Source organism: Rhamphochromis longiceps, linkage group LG20 (genome assembly GCF_057381845.1).
Source record: "Rhamphochromis longiceps isolate RC_006_pf linkage group LG20, R_longiceps_female_GT1.1, whole genome shotgun sequence".
Lineage (NCBI taxonomy): Eukaryota > Metazoa > Chordata > Actinopteri > Cichliformes > Cichlidae > Rhamphochromis > Rhamphochromis longiceps.
Window position 1 is genome coordinate 11,046,063 of NC_140576.1, and position 27,546 is coordinate 11,073,608.

At 41.3% G+C, this 27,546-nt stretch overlaps 2 protein-coding genes across 10 annotated transcripts in view; both read right to left on the reverse strand.

The window, feature by feature from the left end:
* Positions 1 to 5,193, reverse strand: part of prex1 (phosphatidylinositol-3,4,5-trisphosphate-dependent Rac exchange factor 1) — a 78,381-nt gene extending 73,188 nt beyond the window's left edge. Inside the window, exon 1 of the mRNA XM_085392574.1 lies at positions 4,805 to 5,193. Coding sequence (XP_085248700.1) covers positions 4,805 to 4,948 — 144 coding nt within the window. The 5' untranslated portion in view covers positions 4,949 to 5,193. The remainder of the gene's footprint in view (positions 1 to 4,804) is intronic.
* A 1,189-nt stretch (positions 5,194 to 6,382) lies between these two features.
* Positions 6,383 to 26,712, reverse strand: ralgapb (Ral GTPase activating protein non-catalytic subunit beta). Of its 9 annotated transcripts, none has more exons than XM_085393282.1 (32): positions 26,567 to 26,712; positions 25,425 to 25,645; positions 23,864 to 24,066; positions 23,572 to 23,738; positions 23,286 to 23,472; positions 22,821 to 22,952; positions 22,314 to 22,492; positions 21,653 to 21,721; positions 21,033 to 21,184; positions 20,528 to 20,765; positions 18,802 to 19,003; positions 18,535 to 18,702; positions 18,302 to 18,416; positions 17,939 to 18,086; positions 17,748 to 17,812; positions 17,517 to 17,661; positions 16,019 to 16,140; positions 14,824 to 15,006; positions 14,583 to 14,731; positions 13,040 to 13,227; positions 12,825 to 12,928; positions 12,511 to 12,666; positions 12,308 to 12,373; positions 11,672 to 11,881; positions 11,051 to 11,209; positions 10,731 to 10,896; positions 10,522 to 10,644; positions 10,298 to 10,434; positions 10,105 to 10,213; positions 9,800 to 9,878; positions 9,281 to 9,429; positions 6,383 to 8,768 (listed from the first exon to the last, which is right to left on the reverse strand). In XM_085393282.1, the coding sequence occupies exons 2-32, from the start codon at positions 25,599 to 25,601 to the stop codon at positions 8,575 to 8,577; spliced, it is 4,641 nt and encodes a 1,546-aa protein (XP_085249408.1). In that variant the 5' UTR covers positions 25,602 to 25,645; positions 26,567 to 26,712; the 3' UTR covers positions 6,383 to 8,574. The 9 variants fall into 9 exon arrangements, with proteins under 9 accessions (XP_085249408.1, XP_085249407.1, XP_085249406.1 ...); XM_085393281.1 differs by having other exon boundaries at positions 12,511 to 12,663; positions 16,019 to 16,149; XM_085393280.1 differs by having other exon boundaries at positions 16,019 to 16,149.
* Positions 26,713 to 27,546: the final 834 nt, after the last annotated feature.

The window sequence follows — 27,546 nt, forward strand, 5'->3', positions numbered from 1 at the left end:
TTTAGACTTGTTAACTTGAATACTTTAAATTCCTGCTGCAGTCTTATGCTTCAAAGAAATAGCTTATCAAAACACATGACTAAAAAAAGCACAGAGATTAAGTTGGAAACTGACATTTACCACCCCGACATTGCAATAATTTCGTCTGGCACAGTACCCGCGCTGCAAGGTACCAATTGTCCAGACTGTGATTGATGGGTGCACAGCAGCAGTAGCTTGAAACCTTATTTATATGAAAATTTGCAGCTTATGTAATGAACTGAAGTACAGTTAGCACAAAAGGCAAAGCATGTACCGATTATTCAGCTGCATTCAGAGGCAAGGACTATTTACAGGTTTGATTAACCTACAAGTTACATGCTGTATGAGAAGACTCTAAGAAGACTGTCTACACTCCCAAGTTTGTCCAGCAGGGCTTTTAACTTTTAAAGCCCAACAATACTAAAAACCCTCAAAAAGTCCCAGCAGTCTGCCACAGTAACTGTTCTACCTGCTGTTCAGTCTCCACAGGCTGCCCCCCAATGCCCTCACTCATATATGTGGAGTGTGTGTGACTTCAGCTAAAGGCTGCAGTGAACTGAAACCACCAGCGTTGTGGCTACGACGAGAGCTAGAATCTTAAGCTATTTATACGCCCAAGCCCAGAGAAATCCGATGCTGGTCTTTACAACTAAGGAGGAACAGCGAACGAGAGAGAGAAAGATGGACCGGACAAAAAAAGGTGGGGAATAGGAATATGAATGGACATTATATAGGAAAGTAGGAAAAAGGTAGACACAGGCTTGTGCTTGCAGGGGGGAAGCTTGGAGCTGTCTATCTGCATGTTTACCTTTGTGAGCACTAAGATGTGTATACCCGTGTCATCCTGTTTGCTCAGCTACAGCCAAAGAGGTGTCTAGCATCAAAACACAATTTCACTTCTTCATGGCAGCGCAGGTTAGCATCGGATGAGTACTCTCACTTGTGTGTGGCCCAAAGTAAAGGTCACAGTCCTTCCAGATGTTTCCTATTATCCCGCAGCACTGACAGGACCTCTGCGGTCACTCGACTCTTTTCCATCACTCACTTTTCAGAATTACGAAGGAAGGTCACAAGCCAAGAAAAAAAAAAAACTATCGGCCACTCATTTCCAGGATTCACCGAGACATGGGTCAGCCTGGTCAAAAAAGAAAAACAGTCCTAAATGACAACCAATCATATTCATGGCATTCAAGGAAAATCCCTCACATCTAGCAGGTATGACGCCACCGACCACATTCCTATCACAGATAGCCTAGTATTTTGGTGCATCACGGCTGGGAAAATCCAGCTGCGCAGATTAAACCATACCCTGAAGAAAATTCCCATAAATCTATCGAGCTAGGATGTGATTGTTTCACACAAACAAACAAGGGAACGCATCGCGACAAAAGCTTGAAGAGCACAGCAATCTTTGTAAAAAGGAAGCAGCTTGTTAAATGTGACAGCTTCCGATCTGCTCAAAGAGTTAATAGATTTAGAGATTTGCTGCGATAACAGTGAGGGAGGAAAAATTAATCCTCTAATCCCTCTTTTCACACACCCCCAACCCCCTTCTCACCTCTTGTCCTCACCACTATCCCCACACGCTTCCCTACAGCACATTGGATGAGCTTGTTGGCGCTGGTAATTGCCAAGGGATGAGTGACATGCAGAATGGCTGAGGTGCCAAAGCCGGATAACCATCTCTTTTTGTGTGTGTGTGTCATTGCAATCATTGCAACTGAGAAGCTGCTCTGCTAAGGGCTTTTTTTCCACTGGGTTTTTAAAGTGCATAAAGGGAGGTGGAAAATAAATCAATGATAAGGCAATGCAGATGATGAAGATGGTCAACAGCTACTGTACTATCAAACCCTCAACAAGACCAGAAAACAATATCATAGCGCGAGCGGTTACAGATAAGAGAGAAGCTGACATGCATAAAAAGAATCAGTACACTGAAAAATTAAGTAAGTCATAACTGATGATGAGAAGTAATCCAAACGCTACATTCAGAGGGGAACTAATCTATTTCTAGGGGAATATGGTTAAGGGGTGGGGGGTAGATAGACTTCACGGGGTTAAGATTATTCGCATCTTAGTGCGAGTTTCACACAATCAAAACTAAATAAAGTGGCAATTGCATTCAATACACGTGGTGTGACAATAGCATGCCTGGACTTGAAAGCTGTTCAAGCGTAAACTGTGCTGTGTTCTAGTCACAGGCAAAATTCACTTTTCATTACACAGCAAAATGCATTAGTATTCAATGCACTGTGAAATGAGCTGCATTCTGGGAAATGTGGGAGTTATCTAAGCAATGAGGAAGGGTGAGAAAAAGCTGAGAAGCTGAACAAAAACCCTACTTATTACCATTTTATTTAAATAGGCTGCCCATCTCAGCCTTTTTTTTTTTTTTTTACACTATGGGGCGTACGCATCCCCAAACTATCTGCCCACACCTTTACTGAAACATATGTTCTGAGCTCCCACAGCCAGACTTTTCCTTATCAACACCACAGTGAGCTGCATGGTGACATAGCCTTGGCTCCCAGCAAGGGTTCTCACTGAGGGTTTTCTGCCGAGCTGGACCCTGGACAGAAAACACTGGGTGGTGGAGGGGGGGATTCGCAAAGGATTGGCCATGGAGGAGGTGGTGGAGAGCAAGGCTTCTTTTCTCGTTTTGTTCTGGATCCTCATGTTTGCCTTTAGCAGTGTAAGCACCTCATCACCCATCCACCCCCCCAGGTGAAAATTCAGTGGACAGTGTCACATGTAGGTTAATGGGGAGCAGTGTGTTTTGCCATCAGGCCTCTTTAGTGCACACGTGAAGATGACTGTTAACGAAGGCATTCACAGACATGCATTCCAATCCAAAGAAACACTTGTTAACAAGATGATACAAATAACCAACCTGTCAGTTTCTGCAGCACAGAACATCGCTGGATATGATTGGCATTTAAAAAATTTTTTTTTTTTAAAGATGCTGGATTGTATTGAGTAGTTGCCAAATGGTAGTATTTACTTTTAAAACAAAATCTCATTGGCTCATGAAATGGGCATAGAGACTATTCTATGAAAAGACCCTGGCAATAACATTACATCACACAAGCCAGACCATATCACTTGCCTCAGGCTAAACACCATGTGGCTTAAATCAAAAGACTCCCAGTTCACGTGATGATAGGTCGGGGTATGGCGAAGAGCACGAAGCACTGACAGTTTTGATGTTCAGACGTCCCTGATAAACCTTTGAGACTTCATCATTACCATTGTGCGTGGTGAGAGTGGAGGGAGGTCAAAGAATGTCCCTTTGCCACCTTGCAACAGAAGATAAGCCTCAATTGAGTCCACTGTTGAGCTGGATACGGAACAGTGAAGTTATATTACGTAGGTATAACTCTGAAAATGCCATGCACCACGAATGGCATGACACGGCGGTGCGGTGAGCCTTCTGCACCGGTCACCTCAAGAACTTTGAGGAAGTTCAACACGTGACAGCAGAGAGGAAAGAGGGAACCGTGACATTGTTTAGCAAAAATGCGTCATATGTTGAAATGTTGAGAAAAAAAAACCCCCACCAGGAAACGCAATATCACCATAAACTGTTTTTAAAGGCAAAGTGAAAATGATGAGAATCAAAGTCTGCCATCGAGTCGGCAGGGTGCAAAAGAAAGATAGACGTAGTTGTCCTGACCTTTATGTGCAAGGGGCAACGACAGTGGGAATTTCCCTGAAGCAGACAAATAAGCCATTGTATATAAAAGAAAAATAAGTAAGGTCACATTATAGTCATCACATTAAATGCAGCGAGGTGGAGTTAACCACGCTGTGGTTATGAGTCTCAGCTGGAGGCAGGAGCCACCTGCACTGTACAATTACCAGAGATGACAAGGCGGGGATGAGGGGAGGAAAGGCCAACGGAAAATGACAAGGGGAAGTAACAAATTGAATAGTCCCCCTGCAGGTGGGTGCCATCTATACTCGCGCTGTGCTCGGCGGCTGAATGGAGCATGCAAAATTACCAGGACGTTCATTCATGAGGTAGCTGATATACAAAGAGCGAATAAGCAAACGGTTTCTTATCGCTGTCTGAAAAAAGGAGGCGTGACAGGGTGTGATATTCCTGAATACCTATTTATTTGTATTTAAAAAAATGCATGTGCGAACTGGGCTCTCCTTTCCTTTGTTTGTTTCAAGCTTGAGCTTTAACACACAATGGAAAGGTGAGAATAACACCACCACCCTCCTCAAAACACTAAATATGTATGAGTCCCCGCAGACGTCCCAAGAAACACGGTTTAACATCTCAAAAGTTTTCATTGATAACAGTAGCCTCAGATGCACGCAGATCTTTTACAAAGCTGTCAGTCTGCGTCGCAATTAAAAGCCCCGCAAACAGCAGCAAACGGCAACTGCGCATCCCAAGCCCGTTCCTACAGAAGAAGCGTTCACAGACTGCGCTGAAGTAAAGGTTCAAGCAGCCCGTGTGGACACAGAATCACGCCAAACTGAATGCAAATTTATTGTGGTTTAATCTGACAGGTTAGATCAGATTAGATCTTTGGGGTGGATTGCTTTTTGCTTTTGTTTTTTCCTTGCAAAGGCTGCTTCTTAATCTTTTTCTGTGTATGCCGATTTAAAAAGAGTAGTCCGGGGATTGGAAAAACATCTAGAACACACGAGATGAGCGTGCATTCGGAAACAAATAAAAAACCTCCGCTAATATACAGATTTGTAACTGGAGTTTGGCATCATGTTCTGCCAGTGTACGGGAGACACACTTGCGAGAGGATGTCAAACTTACCGACTGGAGGAAAAGCAACGTCCGAACATAATCCCTCTCGGTGTTCAGTATTTCATTTAAAACACACAGCCTCAGCCGCTGCTGTCGGTCCGAGTCCTTGGCTGCGGGGATACAGTTCTCCTGATGCCCGTCGTCCTCTTCCATGACGGTAACTCAACCCTCAGAAAGGTCGCTCTCTACAGAAATACTCTCCTTTTTTTCTCCCCCTATGTATCCGCACTTTGTCGGGTCGTTGCTTCAGTCCATTTTTGCATTAGGAAGTTTTTCCCGAAAACCTCGCAGAGCACTGTTGCGAAACACTGGAAGAAAAGTTCACCAAAAGTACCAAACAACAAGCAGAGAGCCAGACGGAGTGAGCGCAGTCACAGCAGCAGCAGCAGCTGAGAGCGAGCGAGGCAGCAAAGCGGAGAGAGGGGAGGAGGGGGAGGGACCCGCTGCCTGCCAGACACATAGAGAGAGCCCAGTACTGCTCTGGACACCGAGAGCTACAGACTCAGTAGCTTTAAATGTGTACACGCTACAGTCTGATACTATTAAGTAAACTCCCCGAGTATCCCATTTCCCATGGTACTAAAGGGGCCCCAAAGGCAACAAAATATAAATAACCTAAACGCAGCTCGCCTAAAACAACAAATACTGAACTTTAAGCTGCCTTTGTAGAAGACGGTTAACAGGTACAAGTCATACAGGTATTCCTAATTTTGCTGGCGTTTCTCCTTCTTAGTCAAATACGATACTAGTGAGCTAAACACATACAACTTGTGAGAAACCATGCGAAATATGAGAGTAATCCTAAAACCTTAATTAAAGGTCTTGACTTTCATTGATGTCAAATATTTACCATAACAATGCTCATTCAGGCCCCCTGCCTGTCACAGGAGCTATCCCCACGCGGGGTCTCGGTGAGCGTTAATAAGAGAAACGCGCCCTCAAGTGGTTGCAGGCCAAAATACAACTTTCAAGTCCGGGATGGGCAGGAGGACTTCAGGAACGGTCTACAAGCTCTGATACAAGAAAATAAACTTTTTAATATCATGATTGATTTCCCCAGCAATTCCTAACGTTTGCCTTAAAAAACAAAACAAAAAAAACACGTGGTCACAAAAGCTGTGTATTTTGATGCAATACAAATTCAAATGGTAATCCTCCATTCACCTTGCTGGCAATTAAAGGTTCAAACCTGTGCCCAGAAGCCTAGGCTAAGCTGTTTTTCATAATCTGGATTTATCAATATTGTTAACCAAATCATTTATTTATTTATTTATTTATTTCAGTTGCAGAACATAAATATTTTAAAATAGCTTCAGGGCATACAGGCTTATTGGCTGTCACTATCTCAGCCTTGGGTTACAGATAATGTCCCTCAAGTATCTTTGCAGTCAGACCCAGTCCACACCAGAGGGCAGGTTCACTCTGCAGGTGGTGCAAATATTCACAGTTAATATTCTAATTCATCTGACAGGTTCTAAACACATCTGCTTTCAGAAAGAAACTCACTGAACAGAATATAAAAAAATATTAAGAGGAAAAAGATTTCAATCTGTGAAGAAAAAGTCAAATATTATGAATGGAAGGATATTAAAATGTCAATAATAGTTTTAATTGATGCATGTTACATTCAATACCCATTGCGTTCCTCCCACACACAAAAAAACGCATACATACATATCTTTTTCTGCCATCTCAGATGAGGAATGCAACAACTTGTAAATGCCTTGATCTATCACATATTTACATATTATCCTCTGCTTCTGTACATGGCAAATCCTTAAATATGCTCAAACCTCAGAGGACTTACAGGATACAACGTGTGACTCATTGTATGTAGTTTGTCTTTCATTGTATGTACTTTCCTTCCGAAAAAGGCATGTGCATACAGCACTGTCATAAAAAGAGAGTCACAATTAGACACGACAGGTTTAAAAACTCCACAACGCGTCCTCTTCATTCATATTTCACAAGATAAAACTCTTCCTTCAGCAGGATTTTTCTTCCAAAAATGCACAAAAGTACAAAAGAGGACATGTAAGGTAACCAAAGAGAATAGAAAATAAACATAAAATGAACATAAAAATGTGCTCAGTGCATTAAGACTTTCCAATATAACAAAAGAAACTAGAGGTGTTTGCCCTGCTCCATCTCTGTGATAAATAAATTCACATTGTTACAGGCAGACAGTGAGAGGGCTTGAATTAAAACCAAAAGTACAGTGAGAAAAATAAGAGTGAAATTGTATTTAAAAAAAAAAAAAAAAAAAAAAGAATTATCATAACATTTGTGAAGGCAAAAGTGCACATTTCTGCAATCCAAACTGAAGATAACTGACATGTTAAATATTATCTCTTCCTGGGTTTACATTTCCAAAGAAAAGAAAAGGAGAAAAAGAAAGAAAATACAGCTTTGATCAGCCAAAATAAAGTCACATAATCCTGTTAGCTACAAGTATTTTGGCCTCTGAATCTATCACATAGATTTTGTTTGGAGGAGCGAGACACTTAAAAACTGTGCTCTGGTTCTGCTTCGTAATGAGATACTTGCAACCTTAAAAATGTGGTGATTTCAAATTAGGCCTGAAAACATCAAGCGCAAACTCCAGGAGCTCTGTAGCCCCTCTCACTATTAGTAAACTCTTGTGTTTCCAAGCATTAAGAGTAAACTAAAATCTAATGTCGCGATCGACGTATGTCGTGGCATTTTCAAAATTGTATATCTTAAAGTGACAGGATTCAACCTTAAATGCAACGTGTTGGGCTTTTAGGGGTCTCGGACTCCTTGTAGTGTCAAGTGACTGGCTGGACAAGCAAACGTTGCTGTGTACACACACACACACTCTTACTCATACATGCACACACAAAATGTAGTGGCAGCTGCGCAATGGGATGGCCTGGCACAGAGCACAAGTGTCAAAAATGACGTCTACATACAGTAAAAGCCAGAAGAAAACGATACAAAACTATAAACGTCTCATGTGCTTAGTCAGCTGCTGCGGAGGCCAAGTGTGCGTTCACACTAGGAAGACTAAAGCAGGGTGTGTGTCTGCATGTGTGTGTGTGTGTATGTGTGTGAACGTCGAGGAAGTCTGTCGTCAGATCCAATGACGGGTCAACTTTTAAGTTACCTGCATTGAAGCTATATATACATATATATGTGTTTACGACATTTTAAGGTGGATACAAGATGTTTATCTCCTTGGCAAAAAAAATGATAATAATAATAATCCAACCATAAATCTGTTAGAAACAAAAACAGATGAGCAGATCTGGATTTTGGACACAACTCTGTATTACCAAACCTCTTGAAGTTCATTCATATTACAAGGTTCGACGGACAAACTTTTTACAAGTTCAGAAAGGCCAACAGTGTAACTACTGTATTGCGGTTAAAGACAAGCAGAAATTGTTTTGCCACAAAGCGTGAACCTAAAAACGAGGAGCAAAGTTCACTGTTGAACTTCAGCCGTTCAGATCTTCAGTGAGTAGCCGCAACACAGAAATGTCGTTTGTTTTTTCCCCACCTTGGCATGGTTTTTGACACTTTGATCTAAGAGTCAAAGGCAAACAGTGCTGATATATGTATTCATATAAATAACAAAATTATACAGTATAAATATAAAGATTCTGTGTGTGCATGTGTGTGTCTGTGTGTGTACAAGCACAGTTGTAGGTGGTTTATGAGTACAGAATAACGGGGGTGTGTGCGTGCATGTGTGTATTGTTGTGTGCGCTTGTGTGCCAGTGTTAGGACAGGAGACGGGGGAGAGGGGGGGAGGGTTAGAGGTGAGGCTTTCCCTCCCCCACCTCATGGAAGAGCGAGGTGTAAAACTCGGGCTCCAGTTGTTTGTTGCGGTAACGCTGCACAATTTCGGTTATTTTCTGCTTCCGCCTCACGTGAGGAGGGTTGTACAAGTCGCTCTCCAGACGCTTCCGTCGGCATACGTTGATGACCGTTTGGCGCACGAGGAACCCTGAGAGGCAGACACACAAACAGAAGCTCATCAGTACTCACGCGCGACACAGCCAATGTGAGTTACGTGGATTTAGAGTATTATGTGTGAAAGTGTAGAGCCACAGATAAAACCAAAACACTTAACTGTGCCATCTGCTGGCCAAGAGTTGCAGCACATTCAACAGAGTAAGACTTTTTTTTTATTTCCCCCCAAAGTTAAACTTGTTCATCAACACAGGAAAGTTAAATAAATGCCTTAAATGGGTTCTTTCAAAGCCTGGTGATGCAACTTGACGACACAGATGAGCAATACTTTTACATTAGAAACCAGAACTTCAGAGGGAAACACCACACACTTTCTAAATGGGAGTTTATTTCCTGTGCATTTCCAAGTAAAAACATCCATTGTGCAATACTCATGCGTGCGCATTAATAGTGAGAAAATGATTCCTTGTGATGCATGAAAAAAGCTGAAGTGTGGTAAGGTAAGGATGGACAAGTTAAGTAAGTGGAAGATAAATGAGCAATTACCAAGAGCTCTGCGGCTGACCACCATGCCATCCACCAGAGGAATCACCATGCCAAATTTACCCACAGCACCATGCAAGCGGATCCTGAAGAGTCCCGTCTTCAGAGGGTGGATGAAGATCAAAGGAACGTCTTTTTCTAGTAACCCCGACCTGCAACATTACGAATAAAGTGAAAAGGGAGGCAAAGATAGGATAAGAAGATAGCTACATTTCAAATGCATGTACTCTGTCTATTTAAATAACTGTGTAATTCTGCTGATGGTGAACAAAGGAGCAATGTTTACAAAAATGCTTTTAATTCATTTTTCTTTCAAGTCACTTGACAACTGCTGTCACTGCTCTGCCACAGTTCCTCTTTTCAGCCCGCTGCATAGCACTTCCTGTTTTGCACATTGGGTTTTGCAGCATTGTTTTTTTTTTTTTTCGTTCTTCCTTTTTGCACCTGACCAAAACCAATTCAGAAACCACATGTTTTTTTTATACTGGCAGGCAAGTGCATTAAGCATAAACTTGTGAATACCTGCAGGAAGTGCTGTTGCTCATGCTAGCTTCCAAGCCCGTGCTGGTTTCCGCTAAAAGGTCGGTCAAAGGGAAGTTCTCTAAAAAAACAAACAAAAAACAGAGAAATGAAGACTTTCATGCACATTGATAATTTGGCAAACACCTTCTTACAGACAACATCTAACAGTGCAGAGATTAAGTATTTTATACTAAAATATTTTGTGAGGATAAACCTGCTGGCTGACTATAATCTACGAAGGGGGCTAGTCTTAAATTACAGTATGAGAGGAGGGGTGGTGGGCCGAATAGAGACTTTATACCTACCAATATCATCAAAGCGCTCCACCCAGACCACAAACGCCTTTGTTTCAGGCCCCAGTTGGGGGAAGGATTTTCCAGTCGATGACCTCTTTGCCTTCACTAAAGGACTCAGCTAGATAAAACAGGTAAATTCATTTTGATCAAGCATTACATCAAACATTAGAGGCCACATATACTCACAGAAGCTGAAATCTACCTTTTTAGCGGACTCCATGCTTTCAGAATGGTTGGGGAACAGTTCCAGTGTGAGATTGGGTTGTTTGAGCACACCGGGCATGAGTTCTGAGTTGGTGTCTGCCTCCACCGTGGAGTCACTGTGCACTGAAGACTCCTCTGCCAAATGAGAGCAAATTGCAACTCCAATTCAGCACAGAGGCTTTCAGTATCTTTGAATTCATATTGAAGATCGTGAATACTGACCTGAGTGTTCTGTTAGAGAAGGAACCACAAAGGCGATTTCTGTCAGAGCATCAGCATAGTACAAAACTTTCTTCTCTCCGTTGAACACCGAACCACCAGTGTCCTCCGGTGTACCCGCTTCCTCTGGAAAAACAAACAAAGATTCATTGAGTTACTAATAACATATAAACAGATAAATAACAATTGCGATGACCATCTTAGTGTCTTACCTGCTTGTACATCATTGCTATCAGAGCAGTAATTCACAGACCAGCTGGTGTCCAAGTGTCCTGTCCAGCCTGGGTGGCGTCCCACGTCCACAGGCCAACCCAAGGATAACAGGAACTCCAAGAAGTGGGGCTGGACGCTGGCCGAAGACTCTACATTCCTTAGGATCTGATCACCAACAACAAGAACAAGATAATGAAAGAGTTTCTTCTTCCTGTTCCTCTTTATGTGTGTAAATAAATAAGTAACTGGAAGAAGTAACTAAGTTAACATCAGTACATTGTAAAGGTAAACAATAATCAATCAATCTGTATTCCCTTACCTCATGACTGCTTTTCTGTCCAGGTTTCACATAGAAAATAAAGACCGTGTCAAAAGGTCGGCAGGGAAGCAGGTCCAGGTAGCTGATGTCATCAAAAAATCCTGGCAAGGATGACTCCAGGGCAATCAGGTGAGGAGGTAGACGACTGTTGTTGGGTTCCTATGAAGGGTTATGTAAACATTATTCTAACAAATACATTTTATTTCACAGATTTAAGTATTTTTTGTCAGGATCAGATAGGCAACATTTTTAATATGACCTTTTTTCAAATTAAAGAGCTTTTAGAAGTTCATCTTTCTTTCATGTACAGCAGTTTAGCACATTCTTGCAAACATGTCTTCATATTAGCTCAGCAACTCAAGATCTATACTATCCATTAATGCGATAACATACACTCAAACTTGTGCCGTATTTAAAGTGATACATAAATGTTACAAGATGAGAAATATTAAGATCTCCATCACAACTTTTACGGAATAGTAGAAAGAACAAAAAGAACCAACCCATCGTTTATCTGAAAAAGGCTTTAAATAGAAAGACAATGGAAACCTACCAATTAGCATGTATATTTAATACCGATCAATCAAAGAGTTTGTAATCTGACATTAAAAAGTAACTGACCTTAAGTGCTTCCAGAGACAAGAAGCCAAAGTGGGAGAGGAAGAGACGTGCTGTCTGGAACTCCTGTGAGGGTGGAGGGGGTTTGCAGTCTGTCTGTGGGTCAGGAAAAGGAGTGGACTTCCAGATTTCCTCACTGTGTCGCTCCAAGGCGTTCTCATACTCTATCTGCTTGGTCATCAGATTACGAAGCTTGTCGTGCTGAACTTCCAGCTGAAAAGATGGGGGCGGGACATCTTTAAAACAGGGCCTCGTGAACAGTCGTCGACTGCATGAGCTCAACGTGAATTGAAGCAGAACCCTCACAGTCCAAACAGATACTGACCCCCAAAGGTGAGAGGAAACGTTATGACAGTGTCATCTGTACTTTATAACCATGGGAAACATTTAATAATGGATCACCCATACCATCAAATGCAATCCAGTACACAGCCCTTTAGTTTATTAAAGGGCTGTTGTACTGGTTTGCATTCTCCAGCCCTTATAAAAGTTTGTTGAGACAGTGTTAGAGAAGCACCAGTAGTTTCACAGAGAAACTGCAAAGGATTGAGAAACCACACAAAATGATCACCACTAAACCAGATGATTTGACCTATTTAACACAACACCCAATGAGCCCTCCTGTTTCCAACAACTCACACGAGGGCAAATTCTGTTCAGTGAATCTGAAGCTCTTGAATCTTCCTCCCAGCCCATACAAGACACCTAAGTTTGTGCAATAACAAACAATACTCTTTAAGATATAACAAATCATGGTTTACCCGATACTTAATTTTTGTGTTATCAGACATAATGTGGATAGAAGCTTAATTATAGGGTTCGACGGGAAGCTGATCTCTCACCTCCTTACTAACAATGTCATCCAGGTCAGGGATACTGACATCAGCTTTGACAAGCGGGATCTTATCCACCTCCTCAGGGAAGGGCCTCTGTTTCACATTGTACTTAATCCCCACATCATTGTTGGGTGTTGGACGGCCTTCAGGAACAAACACCTGCTGCGGGAGGGGAGAAGAAAACAGATATATAACAGAGATGTGTTATCAGATGTGGTGCTACAAGTTTGACAAAATGGTGCAACTTTAAAATATGTTTTAGCAAAGTTAGCTTAAAATGTGTTAACTTTAATTAGTATTAATCTAGAGTGCGATCTCACCCTCTGATTAGCCCTGGCCCCTCTCGGTTGATGGAAGAGCTGCATGGTCCAGGCATGTCGACCAGCCGTTCCCCGGATCAAAACTGTCACAGAAGGACTGGGGTCTGTGAGGACAAAAACAGACCCATATTAAAAGCATACCAGACACTTTGTTTTCTCCCAGCATTCAAATTTATTAACTAAAAATATCAAAAGCGAGACAATAAGCTACTGACTTTGCTCATTGCCAAGAGGTTGCTCCAGCATTGCAAGGATGACAGAGTTTTCCAGGACAAAGTAACGGAAGTTACTGGCTCCTGTGGCACTGAGTCTGGCATAGCGAATCAAAGTATCTTCATTCAGCAAGCTGCAAGTAGACGCAGGCCCACTGGGAGACGGGAAGGCCCCCAACACCTGCATGATACTAGGGAGCACCAGGGAAACACAAATATAAGAAAGAACATAAATACAAGCAAACTGGGTCAATGAATGCAACATATTTCACTATCCAAAAGTCATGTGTATGAAGGTTCAGCAAAAAAAGTGGGCCAGCTACGATGCTGAGGAAGCAGAAAAATAAACAACAGAAGCAACAACACTTTAGCACAGTCATAAAAGATTTTGAAGAAAAACCCTACTTGGTTTATAAGAATCAGTCACAATCCACTTCAGTGTTATCACCAAGTCTAATGATGGAAAAGTCATCAGCATCACTATGGGGGTGAATTTCTCTGGCTGACTGGCCAAGTCGCAACCCACGGCTATGCTGAGTGGGGAGTTTCCCCTCACAGCCGAGAGGTTTGCTGGATGAATATCTGGGGCAAAATAGTGCGATTTTATTTACACTTTGTTATAAACTATTCAGTAAACTCCATTTTTGGACCCAGTTCTGATAGACCTTTATAAACAGGAAGAGTTTAGTCATTGCGCAGCTGTTTTTGTGTGCAGCTGAGATTCTCGGTCTGTGGCTGTGGCTGACTTTTTGGCTGTGCTTTGTCACAGGTAGCTAAATTTAAGTTATATACAAATTTATTGTGTGATTGACTGCCACTGGAGGTGATATCAATCTGTCTAGCCTATCTAGCAAACAAAGGACAATTTACAGTAGACATACTTTTACTAGCTTATCAAAAAGCCAAGGTGCAATACAAGTGTTTAAGTTTAAAGATAAGGAGATCCCACAGTAGGAAATCTGGTGTTTGCTGCGGACTACTGGTCACATCACAAGACTTATACAGGTGATGAAATGGTAACGTAACCATTTTACAATGAAAAATGTTTGCCTTTTTCCATTAGTACCTAGTCTGATCTTGACCGGACTCCCATTCTATTACAATCCACTACCACCTAATGTGCCTGGTTGTGGTTATAGCAATGCAGCCGAGCGTCCCGTGGCGTAATTAGTGCGTGACATGAATGCTACAACAAAGCTGGGCGTTGAGGCAACGATATACCTGGTGCTCGGTCTGTGGCTTTTTTTTGTCAGACTTGGGGACCACAGCGTTGTGTTTTTGTAGCCGTTCCCCTCGTTGCTTGGTTTGGATTTTCCTGAATGAGACACTCTCATGACTCATCATGATGCCACTCAAGTGATGCCACTGACTGGTGGCATGCAGTCTGTTGATGTCACATTTTTGGATACGATTGCTTGGAAGCCCGGCGGAGTAGGTGCTAAATAAAGTACCTGGCACCAGGTACTATGACCAAATGGAAAACCCTGAAAAGCATAGTAAGCTGACCGGAGTAGGTACTAATGAAAAAAGGGGGCTTTAGTCTCACCAGGACAAAGTTGCCTCAGCAGCATCCTTCACTCTCATGGAAGCCGGGTTGTGCTCCTTCTCCCCTTTATGTCGAACTTCTTGCTCCTGACGGGACTTACTGCCTGAGATTCCCAACTCCACAATTTCCAAAACCTCAACCAAACAGTCCTGGAGCAAAAGAAAATACAAAACAATATATAGATTTTCTCTTACCTACCGACATACATGAAAGAGAGAGGGAAAAAGGTCTTTAGACTTACTTTCTCATCCAACATGTCAGGGTGTTCTGTGAGCCACACACACAGAAACTGGAAGGCAGCTACAATCATGGAGTGGAGGTCTCTGGATTGAAGAGGAGCTGGACGGCTACACTGGAACACAATGTAACCACATATCGAGCTGACAGCACGTTTACGGTCTGCAGAGTCGACCCCCACCTTCACCTGATTAAGACATACACAAAGACAGGAAAAAAATCTTCTATATTAGATACATTTTAAAAGTGGTTTGTTTTATGCAACTGTGAAAAAATTTGGTTTAAAAATGTTGCCCTTTTTTTCCAAAATGACAACATATTTGATTATGAGTAGAAAAGTATGTAAAGGAACAGTAAAGTCAAGTCGCTTTATTGTAATTTCAACCATGTGCAGTGGTACATTACACAGTGAAGTGAGACAACGTTCCTCCAAGACCCTGGTGCTACATATAACAGGTGATCAACACATGACTAAATAAAGTGCAAGTGTGCAAAAATGGCAAAAGTTGCAAAAAACAAAAAGACAAAACAAAGCAAAAACAGTGCAACACCAGACAGAACAGAATGATACAAGCACAAGGCAGTGCAGACACAACAGTGCAACAAAAAAAGTGCAACAATGAAAGTGGGTTGTGCCAAAAGACAAGAATATCGTCTTTTCTATACTCGGAATTCTGTATTAAGTAGAATATTGACATATTAATTGCTCATGCATTTTGGCAGTGTGATTGCAAACACAAACTTCACAGTCATTACAAGTTAGAGAAACTCTCTTTACAGTAATCTGTGGTACAATGTGAGGGCAACTCCCTTATTCTGAGCTAGGAAATTATCTGACTGAAGGTGGCAAAAAACACCCAAATGTATCACAAGTCTTCTGTGAAGCTGCACTGTGTCATTTGGGAATGGGGCGTAATAACTATCGGTATAAGTTAGCACGCCCTACACGCAGCTGGTTTCGCTTGACCCCATAATCGGCCCAGACATTTTATTAAGGGTGTTCCTGGAATAGAGCTCTTTCAAAAACTCTTTTTTTTAAATTGATTTTTTAAAGGTTTTTTTTTTTTTTAAGACTACAGTAACTAAAGCTGCTGAGGCCTGAGTAACATTGGTGTACTGGAACACGACAGTTATCTTAGCTAGTCCAGCTAGTAATGACTGCACATTCTTACACTGAGCTTCTATGGTGTTCAAGTTACCTTGGCCAGTCCAGCCAGCAGTTCCAGGGCAGCGAGTGAAATGCTCATGTCATGTCTCCACTGGGAGTTGAGCCTCTGAGTGACCAGGTGGATGCTGCGCACCAGCAGGCCTGCCGCAGTATCTGGAAGAGCTAGATCATATAACACCCCAAAATACCAAACACTGCAAAGAATAGAGCAATGCAGGATTAAAGCACCAAAGCTAGAAAGTCACACAGAAAGACATTTCTGAATGCTCAGGTGTTAGCAGATATTGCTTTATATTAACATACAACATGCATTAGAGGTGAAAGAATACAGCAAAGCACACAATCCTGAGCAAAATACAGGCAGAGTAAAAAAGAGACAGCAGTAAACAAGCTGCTGAGGAACAGAACTGAGTGATGTTAGCATTTTTACATCAAAATAGCATTTTCAAATTTTATTTTAACAAATAATTACGAGATTTTTTTTTAAAAACAGAGGAACACTGAAATTTTTAAGAATTACTTAACATTTATCACCCAATTACATTAAATATATGTAAGTGGAAGGAAAATTCCAGTTCATCTGACAAAAGACTTTCCTAGTTTGAGCTACTTTTTACAGGGGCTAAAAACTTTGAAAACAAAGAGTCCTAAGACTGATTTTCAACAACAATGTAAAGTCCACTATCTGGACACCTTTGTCCCAGAAAAGAAATTTTACAAGTGGAAGCAACGCAACCTTGTGTGAGGTATGTGACACAACAACAATCTTCTTTATTTCCGTTTTTTACTACAACCTCTGTTACAAAGAACTCTGCACTGTCAAGTGTTTTTTTTAAGAGATAATGTTAAGAAATTAAATGAACGGACCAGAACAGAAACTGACTAGAAAACCCAAATAACACTGAAATGGCTGCAGCATTTATAACAACAGATGACCCACTCTAAAGCATTGCTTTTCCTGTACTAAGCCTCACAACACAATGCTATAGTCCTACAGATGTGTCTCACAGGAACCAAGCAATCCCTTCCCCCAGTTTCCTGCTGGAAAACGACTGCCTATGTGAAGCACTGTTCACTGAAAACAGACATAAATTTGTGCAAAAAAGAAAATGATCAAATGAAAACAAAACATCACTCAGCCCTGCACAGTAAATACTAAATTTGAAATCCATTTGATTAGGCAACATTGTTGCAACCAATCATTAAGAGAAAAAAAAATGCAAATCAAAGCAGAAACTCCACCCACCCCAATCCCAAATTCTTCTTAAACAACATCACAGCAAACACTTTACATCACCTACAAAGATATTTTACCCAACGCTTCTTAACTCTGCATACCACTTTAACCACGTTAGCTATAAAAAAAACCCACAAACGAGTCAAGAGGAGTTGGAAGCTAATGAGAAATCAGCCAGGGATCATTAGAAATAATCTTTCAGCAAACCTGCTATCTGACCAAATAAAGTATTATTGTGTTAATTCATTAAGCACAAAAATATTAGTGTATGTTCAGGAGCGGCATGTCCTACCATAGTCACGGAGAAGCGCCTGTGCAGGGCGTTCAGAGTCTGGGCTGGTGGCCTCCGTGCTGCCTCCACTGTTGAAGCTGATGCCACTGTTGGTACGGCTGTGACCCTGACTCCTCAGAGTTGAGTGGCTGCCATCTATGCTCCCCTGCCACCGAAAAACACAGAAATCTTAATGCCCAGTCCAGCTTGTAGCACCGTAAATATTAACTAATTAGCAGAAAACAAGCTTACTGTTTCAGTCTGGGCGCCTATGGACTCTAATAAAGCTGAGTCTTGAACAATATTTAGCATTGCACCTGAAAAAAGGGATAAAAATAATAATTAAACAAAAAAACAACAACAATTTTACACAATCATAAAGTACAACCAATATACAGAGTTAAAATAACTGCAATCAAATATATGAAGCTATCAGCAAATACCCAGTATGAGCTGTGTGTTGGTGGGGTCAGTCTCTGTCTGCAGAGCTCCTATGAGGACATTGACAAGACGCAGCCTCAGTGAAAGGAAAGACACAGGCTGGTCATGAGGCCAGCCATCTTCCTCGTTGAATTTTCCCTCCAACAGAACCTAAAGAACACAGAGTCAGTGTGGTTAGCAACCTTGACTAACTTTAAACTCTGCAACAAGAAAAGGTTTCAGGGCTTGTTTTATGATTACGTAATCATCAACAGGTTTTAAAGAGTTTAATATTTGAAGAAAGAGCCACCAATGTGTGTACAATACACAGCATTAAGCAAGACTGTTACTATCAGCTTAAAGATAAACATCGCCAAAGTCATTACCTCTGATTTGATGTTGCCAAAGTGATGTGGCAGTGGGAGCATAGCAAGCAGGATGTTGATGGAGGCTCTCCTCAGATCAGTAGGATTTACATACATCTTAAATTTGGACAGTTCCCTAACAAAAATAATGGAGACATGCTTTAAGTAATATAATTGATTTCTAACATAACACATTTACATGACTGAGTAAAAACAAATAATGGTCTCAAATGAAAGTAAACTACCAGTCTAACCTGTCTGGCACAATGGTCTCCAGCGCAGCTATGAAGTAGGGCACCACCACATTGATGCCCTTTAGGTCAGTACAGAAGAGAGAGGAAGAGTTGAGAATGATAGAAGCCAAAACTGGTCTACAGATGAAATCAGAAATCTGCAGACCCTGAATCAGGACCATGTAGAACCTGCAGAAAAGGAAATAAGAAAACCATATCATTTTCTTTCCTACTGTTAAGAAGATGGCAACAAAACCAGTTTAATTTGGCAAAAAAAAAAGTATATACCTCGACAGGTAAACTGGTAGAATCTCCTCTCCAGTTTTTTTGCTACAGAAGATGCGACACAGAGTCCCACAGGCCTCAGCCCGTCCTGCTTCATAGCTCTCTGGGAACTCATTGGCATCAAACATTGGGTTATTCACCATGGAGTCAGTGGACATTTGGGAACCCTTCCTCCTCAGCTCCAAGGACACTTGAGTGGCTATCGCTGTACAAAGTGTGAAAAAAAAGAATGAAAGAACCCTGAATTCCATTGCAGTCCTCAGTTTTCATGCATGTATGACAAAACAGGCAAAAGCAGACAAAAATATACTATATGCACACTAGAACGAAAAGTTAACAGTAAAAATTCAAAAACATAAAAGCAACAAAAAGCAGATATTAACTCACTATCACAACAAGAGAAAGGAAGGGCTTTATTAACTGCAAACACACACTCACATCCTTTAATAAAAGCATTCAATAAAGGGAACTCTGACACAAAGAGTTTGCCATAGAAGTTCCGCCTAGCACCGGCACAAAGCGTGAATAAGTTGTAGTGTGCTCGTACTAAAAACGTGTCAGGCGTTCACTGCTGCAGGAACATAAAGCAAAATCCCTGTGTCAGCATCCCTCAATGCTGCAATCATATGACTGTCACATTCACTTCATGCATTGAGGCACTAAACCAATAAAAAAAAAAATATAATTCAAAACTGAAGTGAACTGACAACATCAAAAAGAAAATACAAGAAACAATGCTAAACTCGAGGGGAGTCTGAAACACAATAGTACGGATTAGCGTGACTCAAAGGAAAAAGAAAATGGCAACTTAAATGGGGTGGTACTGTCACAAACTGGCAACGTTAATGTCGAGACAAGTGGTCAGTTTGGTGAAACCCATTCCATCAACCTCTGGAGAAACGCTGAAAGAATGCTGGTGAACTTTTATATATGGCGAGGAGTTGGAACAGAAAACGATGGTGATGATGACAATGACCATGAGGAACTCAACTCAAAAGCAAGAAGATTTTGTCAAGAAACGCAAATCAAGTGAGGGGGAAAAAAAGCTGCCATTCCTACTTACAAGATTTATAAGAAAGGAGAATTTGGATAAAAGAGGCTGCAAGATAACAGAAATAGTGGAGAGAGAAAAAAAATCAAAGCAGATCCAATATTTTGGGATCAATTCATATCAGGCATGAATTGTGTGGTTTTTCTTTTTTGCTCATGACTTCTGACCATTACAAATATCTTACATTAATCAGACAAAATAGACACGTGCAGGACACTACACCAAAAAGAGAAATGTGAGAAGAGCCAAAGAGGGCCAATTGCAAACGCTAAAAAGTGTATGTGCTGTCATTAACTCTTAGCTCCGCTGCCAGTAATGATTGTACCAATTAAATGACCGTATGAATTCCTTAGGATAGGGTTAAAGCCTATATGTAGTTTGAGCCAGGTCTAAATTGTTGGTCGATGCAAATGGATTAGAGTCAGATGGAAATCTCATACGAGGCCACTTGTAACCAAGCCCTCCACACACAGAAAGGCCCAACAGAGTTTCAGAGAAAATGGTGAAAAAACAAAAAGATATCCCAACAACAGAGTACAAATTTTTCAAAAAATTAAATTAAATAAATAAATTAAATAAAGACCAAAAAACACATAACTCCATATGAACACATACTTATGAACACCGACTTGCCCATGCATAATTTTAAACAGCGTGAGACGTTGCGTCGCTTCTTACCCGTCATGCTGGGGTCTCGGCTGAGGCCGCTGTGGAGCTTACAGTGGACGAGAGCAGCGTCGAAAAGCCACTGGCCAAAGAGGTTGAGGATGCTGTTGACCTTCGGTCGAGCTGGGGCTGGCAGGGGCCGAGACTCCCAACTGCTCTGGTTGGGGCTGGAAAGAAGAGTCGGGGAGGACGAAGTCTGCTGCTGCTGCTGTTGCTGCTGCGATGTTTTGTTTGGCTGACCACCACTGCCCTACAGGGTGCGGTGGGAATAGAAGATATCTCAATAGGCTGAAAACAGCTTGACTAGTTCAACTAAAAGATCACAAGATTTGGACAAGTGTACTGAAATACTGCCTGCCTACAAATTCTAGATAGTGCAGCTTCAGCATGGAAAGAATAATGTGCCAAGTTCAAGTATTTAACTCTTTTCTGTCTGCAGACCAACAGAAAGCTAAGCTCTAAACATCTAACAGTTACACTTATTGTTCTGCATCTCTGTAGCAGTTACAGAACTTACAGCTGAACTCTTGCTTGTAGTTTTGGTGACCACTGTGTGGCGCTGCTTGCGGCTATGAGGAGGCGTGGTGTTGGTGATTGAGGGCGGCGGCGACATGCTAATTCTGTTGACTGGAGTGGGCGGGGCACTGTCAGCCCTGGGACGTGATATGCCTGGTGACAGAAAAGTAAAATGAGTCGGGGTATAATAGTCCAATTTTCCTCAGATATCTGGGGGTGGGGCGGTGTCATCTGATTAGCCTGGCAGCGAAAAAATAAAAAAATAAATCAGCAACCATTGTTTTCCCCCCCAGGGAACAGACCATGTTTTGGGTAAATATAATCATTTTGAAGCAGTTTTCCATTTACAGTATTATTTAAGACAGTATGTGAGTTGATCATAGACAGCATTGATTCACAGACATGCAAGACAATGGTTAGATACAAATCACCAATCACTGATTTCCATTTTGATTTTCCATTTTCATGCCTGCAGGAGTCCCCCTGATGATCTTGCAGTTTAGCCTGAATATCTGACATATATCACTTGTGAGTCTGAGTATCATCACCAACAGTGAATGGACCAATCCACTAACATGCCCAGAGCAAAACATTATATCATGTATCAGCTGATGTCTGTACCATGAGAGAGCGGCACTGGACAAAAAGTGAACACCCTCTCCCGTACAGCTTTCTTTTCAACAGAGACACCTACAGTGTAAAGAGAAAAATACACACGGGTATGTTTCTATTGAAATCTTTAAACAGGTATTACTGACTGACATCCTCCATCTTGAGATTACTCAGAGGTAGTAAGAGAACAACACTGGCAAAAAAATACATTTTAAATCTTTTTCTCTCTATAAATCACAAATAACACAAATTTTCATCTACGCTATAAAACCCATCAGAAGTGTTTGGCTTTACTGTTTGTTAAAGACAAGATTCTACAGATTACGATTACAGGATGAAACTGAATTTAGAGCGACTTAAAACTTTTTGCCAAACAGATCACAATAAAAACCAGCTGCTTACACTTCTGTCAAAGTAACGCTTTCTTTTGCAGCAGTTTCTGAAATCATTTCTGGCAACAATAATATATGGGGATAAATTCCTAAAGCAGGTAGCTGCCACAAAAGCAGGAACAACATATTTCTTAAACATAATCTATTAAATAATGGATTGCAAAAATGGTCTCCAAGCTGAAGTTGCTTTATCATTCATCCCTTAAGTATATCCTCATTTTGAATGTCTTAAATATCACTCAACTGAGCTTTTCGTCTTAACTTAGGATTCCTCTTACCCAAGAAGGCATCCACCAAGCAGCTGACACCCCTCATGGCCCTGAAGAAGATCTGGGGTAGTTGTTTCAAACATGGATGCAATACCACTTCATGGGGTATGCCACTCGAATTGAGAAACTGTTCCTGAAACTTTGGAGTGGTGCTTACTACTGCGGGGTTGCTCAGGTCCACTGGGTTGCTGGAAACAAAAAGGAAAGCAAACGTAATAATGGATTAAGCCAAATTTTTAAAAGTGTTGCTAAATCTTTCTTGAATAAATGTGACATAAGGTTGGGTAGACGAAGGAAGTAAAAGGAAATAAAGGAGGGAATGACAAATGAAATAACATTTAAAAAAGCCAGACATGAAAGTTTGGATGCAGTTGAATAGACTTGAACTAGAGCAGATAGGCAACTTCAACTTCCCCTTAAATAAAACAAACAAACACCATGTATGTCGTTTAGAAAGAGGAAAGAACATGTCTTTTTCAAGCAAAGGCATTTTTATACAGTTGAGGCAATAAGCACCTGAGCATGTGTAGAAAGCGGTACCACGCCTGGGCCACGCAATCATTGTCCATCTCTAAAGGAATCAAATTGGCATCCTCATCGGGAACTTTAAAAGGTGGGAAGGACGGTCCATGAGTAAACCGCAGGAGTCTGAAACGAAGAAATGAGACAGGAATACACAGACTGCATTAACAGAGACCTCGAAAAACCAAACCACATTTCATCCCTTGAGATGTTCTACTGGGCTTTTAATGCAGCCACTTTCAGTTGCTGCTTGTTTGTGAATTTCTTTGCCTTCAGTAGCTGCAAAGCATGCTCTATTAGTCTGAGATGGAGAGACTGCCTTTTACATTGAAGAAGGCAATCTCTCCAAAAACTGTCACTGTCCAACAACCTGTGGACCTAACTACATATAGATATCATAATTCTAACAAAATCTTTTACCACTGAAAACACAAAAGGTTGAACTGAATCCAATCTAACCTGGAGGTCAAAGCACAGGCTACTCTGCTCCACTGCTCTACAACAGGAGGATGATGCCTCCAATTGGCCAGCATCTCCCTTGCTGTCTTCCAATATGGCGGCGTGGGAAAGCAGCGGGCACACGCCAGCAGCCACACCTCAAACAACACTGCCATCAGTTTCTCTGCCAGCTTCTCAGCTACCCCCACTGAAAAAGGGAAAAACAGGGGGGTATTATAACTAATCATCACAAATAATAACCAAGTAGATAACGAAGGAACAGTTTAGGAGAGAAAGGTTTGTTTACCTCCAACTGTGGGTGGTGCGAGCAAGGTGTCATTGATGCGAAGAAGGAAGAGCAGCAGCACCTCCCAGGTCTCTCTCACCATGGAAACGGACTCTCGTGCCAGCTTCTGGACTGCAGTCAGAACCTGCTGGCAAAGCCTGATGTGGTTCAGACTATGCTGCTCAGGCCTGGAGGGAGAAACAGCTTGTTTGAAATGAGGGAACATGAAAGCAATATAAGCAGTCCAAGATTTCAGTGAAAAGGCATTCATCCTTAAATTCAAGCTAATGGGAAATAAAGTTTTTAGACATACCTTGGTACAAAGACGTTGTAGAGATGCTTTAGAATAGTCTGGACATACATGTTGGGCTCCTTCACCACAGGCTGAGGCATCGAGTCCCTAGGCGACACCAGGGCCATCATCCAGTCTGTGTACACGTCCACACACAGCTTGACAGTGTCCCCCTCTAAGGGGAGGGTCAGACCATAACAGAGCACCTCCATAGTCCATTTCACCTGGGAACCAAACCATTGTTAGATATTTTATTATAAGTAATTATCTTATATTTGCAGAGAAGCTACATCACCCAATCCTAATGAAAGAGGAAGAATGGCAACAGTGTTTAAGTTTAGAAAAGCTCCTTGTATCCTACAAATACAATCAAAATATGCCCCCGCCCCCGCCCAACATAAACCTGCATACTTAGCGACTAAAAAGAGCCTAGATTACAAGACAGCTTAGGTGCTCTCAGTTTCCAGTGATATTTTGCATAATTTCCCACAATGGTTTTGTGTAAGAATCCTGCAGAGGTCAGTATGGCTAAGTATTCCTATCCATGCTCTACCCTCAGCAAGAAGCAGCATTCAAAGCCACAGCAGCACTTCAAATGCATGGTGCACCTGAGTAATGCCGATGTATTTTTAACCCAACGCAGCTCCACTCGCATCACTTCCTGACACACGCTGTCACATCATTAATTGAAGCAGCTGCTTTACTGTGAGCTCTGCCATTAACTTGCTCACAGCGGTGTGTGTCAGCAGACGTTCCAGTGTTTATGGGGATCATGCAAAGAAAGAGATCAGAGCTGTGTCTGGTTTACATTTATAGCTAACTGTTTAAATTGGCCCGTGTCAAGTTGTGTCTAGAGCCTACACAAAAGCTTAAGGTGTCACGAATACTGTACATTACAGGATTAATTGTGTGTGCTTTGGTGGTTTGTCATATAAAAACTATTTGCAGAGTACTTTCTTCTCATTTCTTGCATAATGTGCACTTAATGTGTTCAAAAACATCAACCATTTAATAGAAGCAATAGATAGAAGAAACCATCTAAGTAACACTATCAGTCAGGCCTGCATATGCAAGAGTAGCTACAAAACAGATAGTCCTGACACCCTTACTGAGCACTGTGCAGCAACACCAGCAACAGAATGATAGTGGAAGATGAAGAAAACAAAAAGAGGGAGTCCAGATTCTGATAATGATATAAAAATGTATTTAGAACCTTTATTTTAAATATGGTGACCCAAACCCCATTATTACTTTATTATCATGTACTACACTTTTCATCACCTATGAATGTAGTTGGTGCTACATATTTAAGTGGATAATCTTAGACCAGTTTTCCCCCACACTCTCCTAAAGAGCCACATATACAAAAATATATGGACCACAGTATGTTCTAATTTCTATTTTTCTACGTAAATAATCATCAGCAAAAAAAAAAACAAAACAGCACACTGATACCACTAAAAGTACTCATGTGTTTACTTAGCTCTGGTAACTGGAGTTAAAATGTCACAGTGATAGAGATGTAGGATGGCAGACTACCAAAGCATTAAAATGACATGCTCGTAGTTGACCCTTTTCTTACCTCTTTGTCTGTTTTGAGGATGTTCTCTGTGGCAACTGGGCTTACAGCTGTGCCCAGAGGTTTGACCACAGCATTTGCCACCTCTGTGCCCACACTTGGGGGATAGGTGTGCAAAACACTTAGGTGGCCCTGGTCACTCTGCACCACCAACTGCAACGAGCGCCACTCGGAGTACATGCTGCTGATGTCTACTGCACTCTACTCACACCTCCTGCCTCCACCTGCAGACACACAAATCCAGAGGGCAGCTTAATACGGAAAGTTAGGCACACTACCAATCGGTTACTTGTCCAAACTATAATACCAGAGTGGATACAGTCGTGCTACTTGTGAACTGCTGTTACATTGCAAACAGAGAAATGGTCACACCTCTTTCACTGTTTAGGTCTCGACCACCACAGCAGTTTTTCAGCTTTAACTTGTTTGACTGAAAATGCGTAGTTCACACATTTTGGAATTTGTAATTAAATGTTTTGTTAGCTACAACAAAACACGTATTAGCGAAAGTAAAATGAGTGTGGACTAACTGCGGGTTAGTTCTTTAAAAAAAAAAAAAGGAGTACTTCTTGATATGTGCCGTGACAGGAAAAAAGATCCAAACAGCCTAGATATATCATGTTTTGGCTAATGTTACGTTCTCTCCGGTAAGAGAAAACAAAAAGTATTGCGGTCAGCATTGCAAGGGTTGGATGCGGGTTTTGTTTTGCACTGAAGCCTTAAACTAACAACAGGAACGAAACATTTGTGCCCTACACTTCGGCTGGGTAATAACAAGCCGAGGAATAACCAGGAAACGGTTCTGAAAACGAGCAGATTGCTAACGATGGCTAGCATTGACACCAAAACATCTTCCTCATATTGTAGATGACATTATATGAAATTAACGACTGGGTTGTCTCTATGAACAAGTCAAGAGACTAACGTTAATAAAAACCGCTTGCGATAACTTATCGATTATCCCAAACTACACTGCAGTAGATCCGATGTTGCTTGCTAGCTAGCTCAGCTAATGCTCACTACGCTAGCCTATTCGTTGACATTAGCTAGATTAGCTGGCTGTCATTTGTGCTAGCTAACTATCCAACTTTGCAAGGACGCTAATGTTTACTAAGCGGATAGCTCAGGTACTTTTTTCCATTTACCTTGACCAGCTGGAAATGATGTCATAACAGAGCTCTGAAACTCGCAGTTTGTGCTTTCTGTATATCCTGGTCTAAACTATAACAGCCTCCATCTTTGCAATGTCAAGGCTTGGTTATTGCAGCTTTACGGGCTAACGGGAAGCAAGATCCGTAGGTTGACGCCCTCTACTGTTTGGTACAGTCTATCGGACCTGACGCAGCCCTCAGTTCATTCAGTTAATAACACAATGTTTTTGTTTTTGTTGTTGTTGTTTTTCGGGCGGGGGTGGGGAGGTGGGGTAGATACTATTTGTGAATGTACTTATTTTGTTTCACTATGCTCCGATTAACTATAACTAAAACCTCTATTTGAGAGGTTTGCGTGATGCATTAGTATTTTCTAAGGAAGTAAAGGCATGGAGTAGGCGAGGCATGCTTTGGTTTTGCTAGTAAAATGTGAAATAGGTGCAGGGTAAAGGGGTAAAGGAGGGGTAAAAATGTGGGTAAAGGAGATGGCTTCATATATTGTATTGGAACGACTTACTTATATTGTCAGAGGAAAGGGCGTAGATTTTGAAGAAATAGGGTTACCTTTAGCTGAGTTTCTGAGACATTATGAAGTGAATTAATTTAGAAAATGATACTTGGTGCTGAGTTTTTTTGTTTGTTTGTTTTTTGTTGTTTCTCTTCTTGCTTTGTTTGTTTTACCCATGCTGTGCATTGGTTTTGTTTTATTTTATTTTATTATTATTATTATTTTAAATCTATATTTGTTTATTTTGGGGACTATGATGTTTAATATAAATCTTATGTTAACTGTACTATTATTCTTTGCTTGTTCTGTAATATAAAACTCAATAAACATACTGTTTAAAAAAAAGTCCTCCAGAAGGCACAGAACCAGCTTTCAATGAACAGCTGAGCATCCAACATCTGCATGGAGGAGAGGAAGGCACTCACATTGCTTAGTAAAAACAACAGCGTTATCATCTTTCCGGGAA

What these genes read in the sequence shown, in the direction of transcription:
- ralgapb (XM_085393280.1), bottom strand. Translation starts at nt 25,601, where the DNA reads ATGTACTCCGAGTGGCGCTCGTTGCAGTTGGTGGTGCAGAGTGACCAG. An exon ending in GCCTGTGCTTTGACCTCCAG is followed by an intron (nt 22,953 to 23,285) that starts GTTAGATTGGAT and finishes TCTTCGTTTCAG; the next exon opens with ACTCCTGCGGTTTACTCATG. An exon ending in GCTGAGGCAACTTTGTCCTG is followed by an intron (nt 13,228 to 14,582) that starts GTGAGACTAAAG and finishes GGTGCTCCCTAG; the next exon opens with TATCATGCAGGTGTTGGGGG.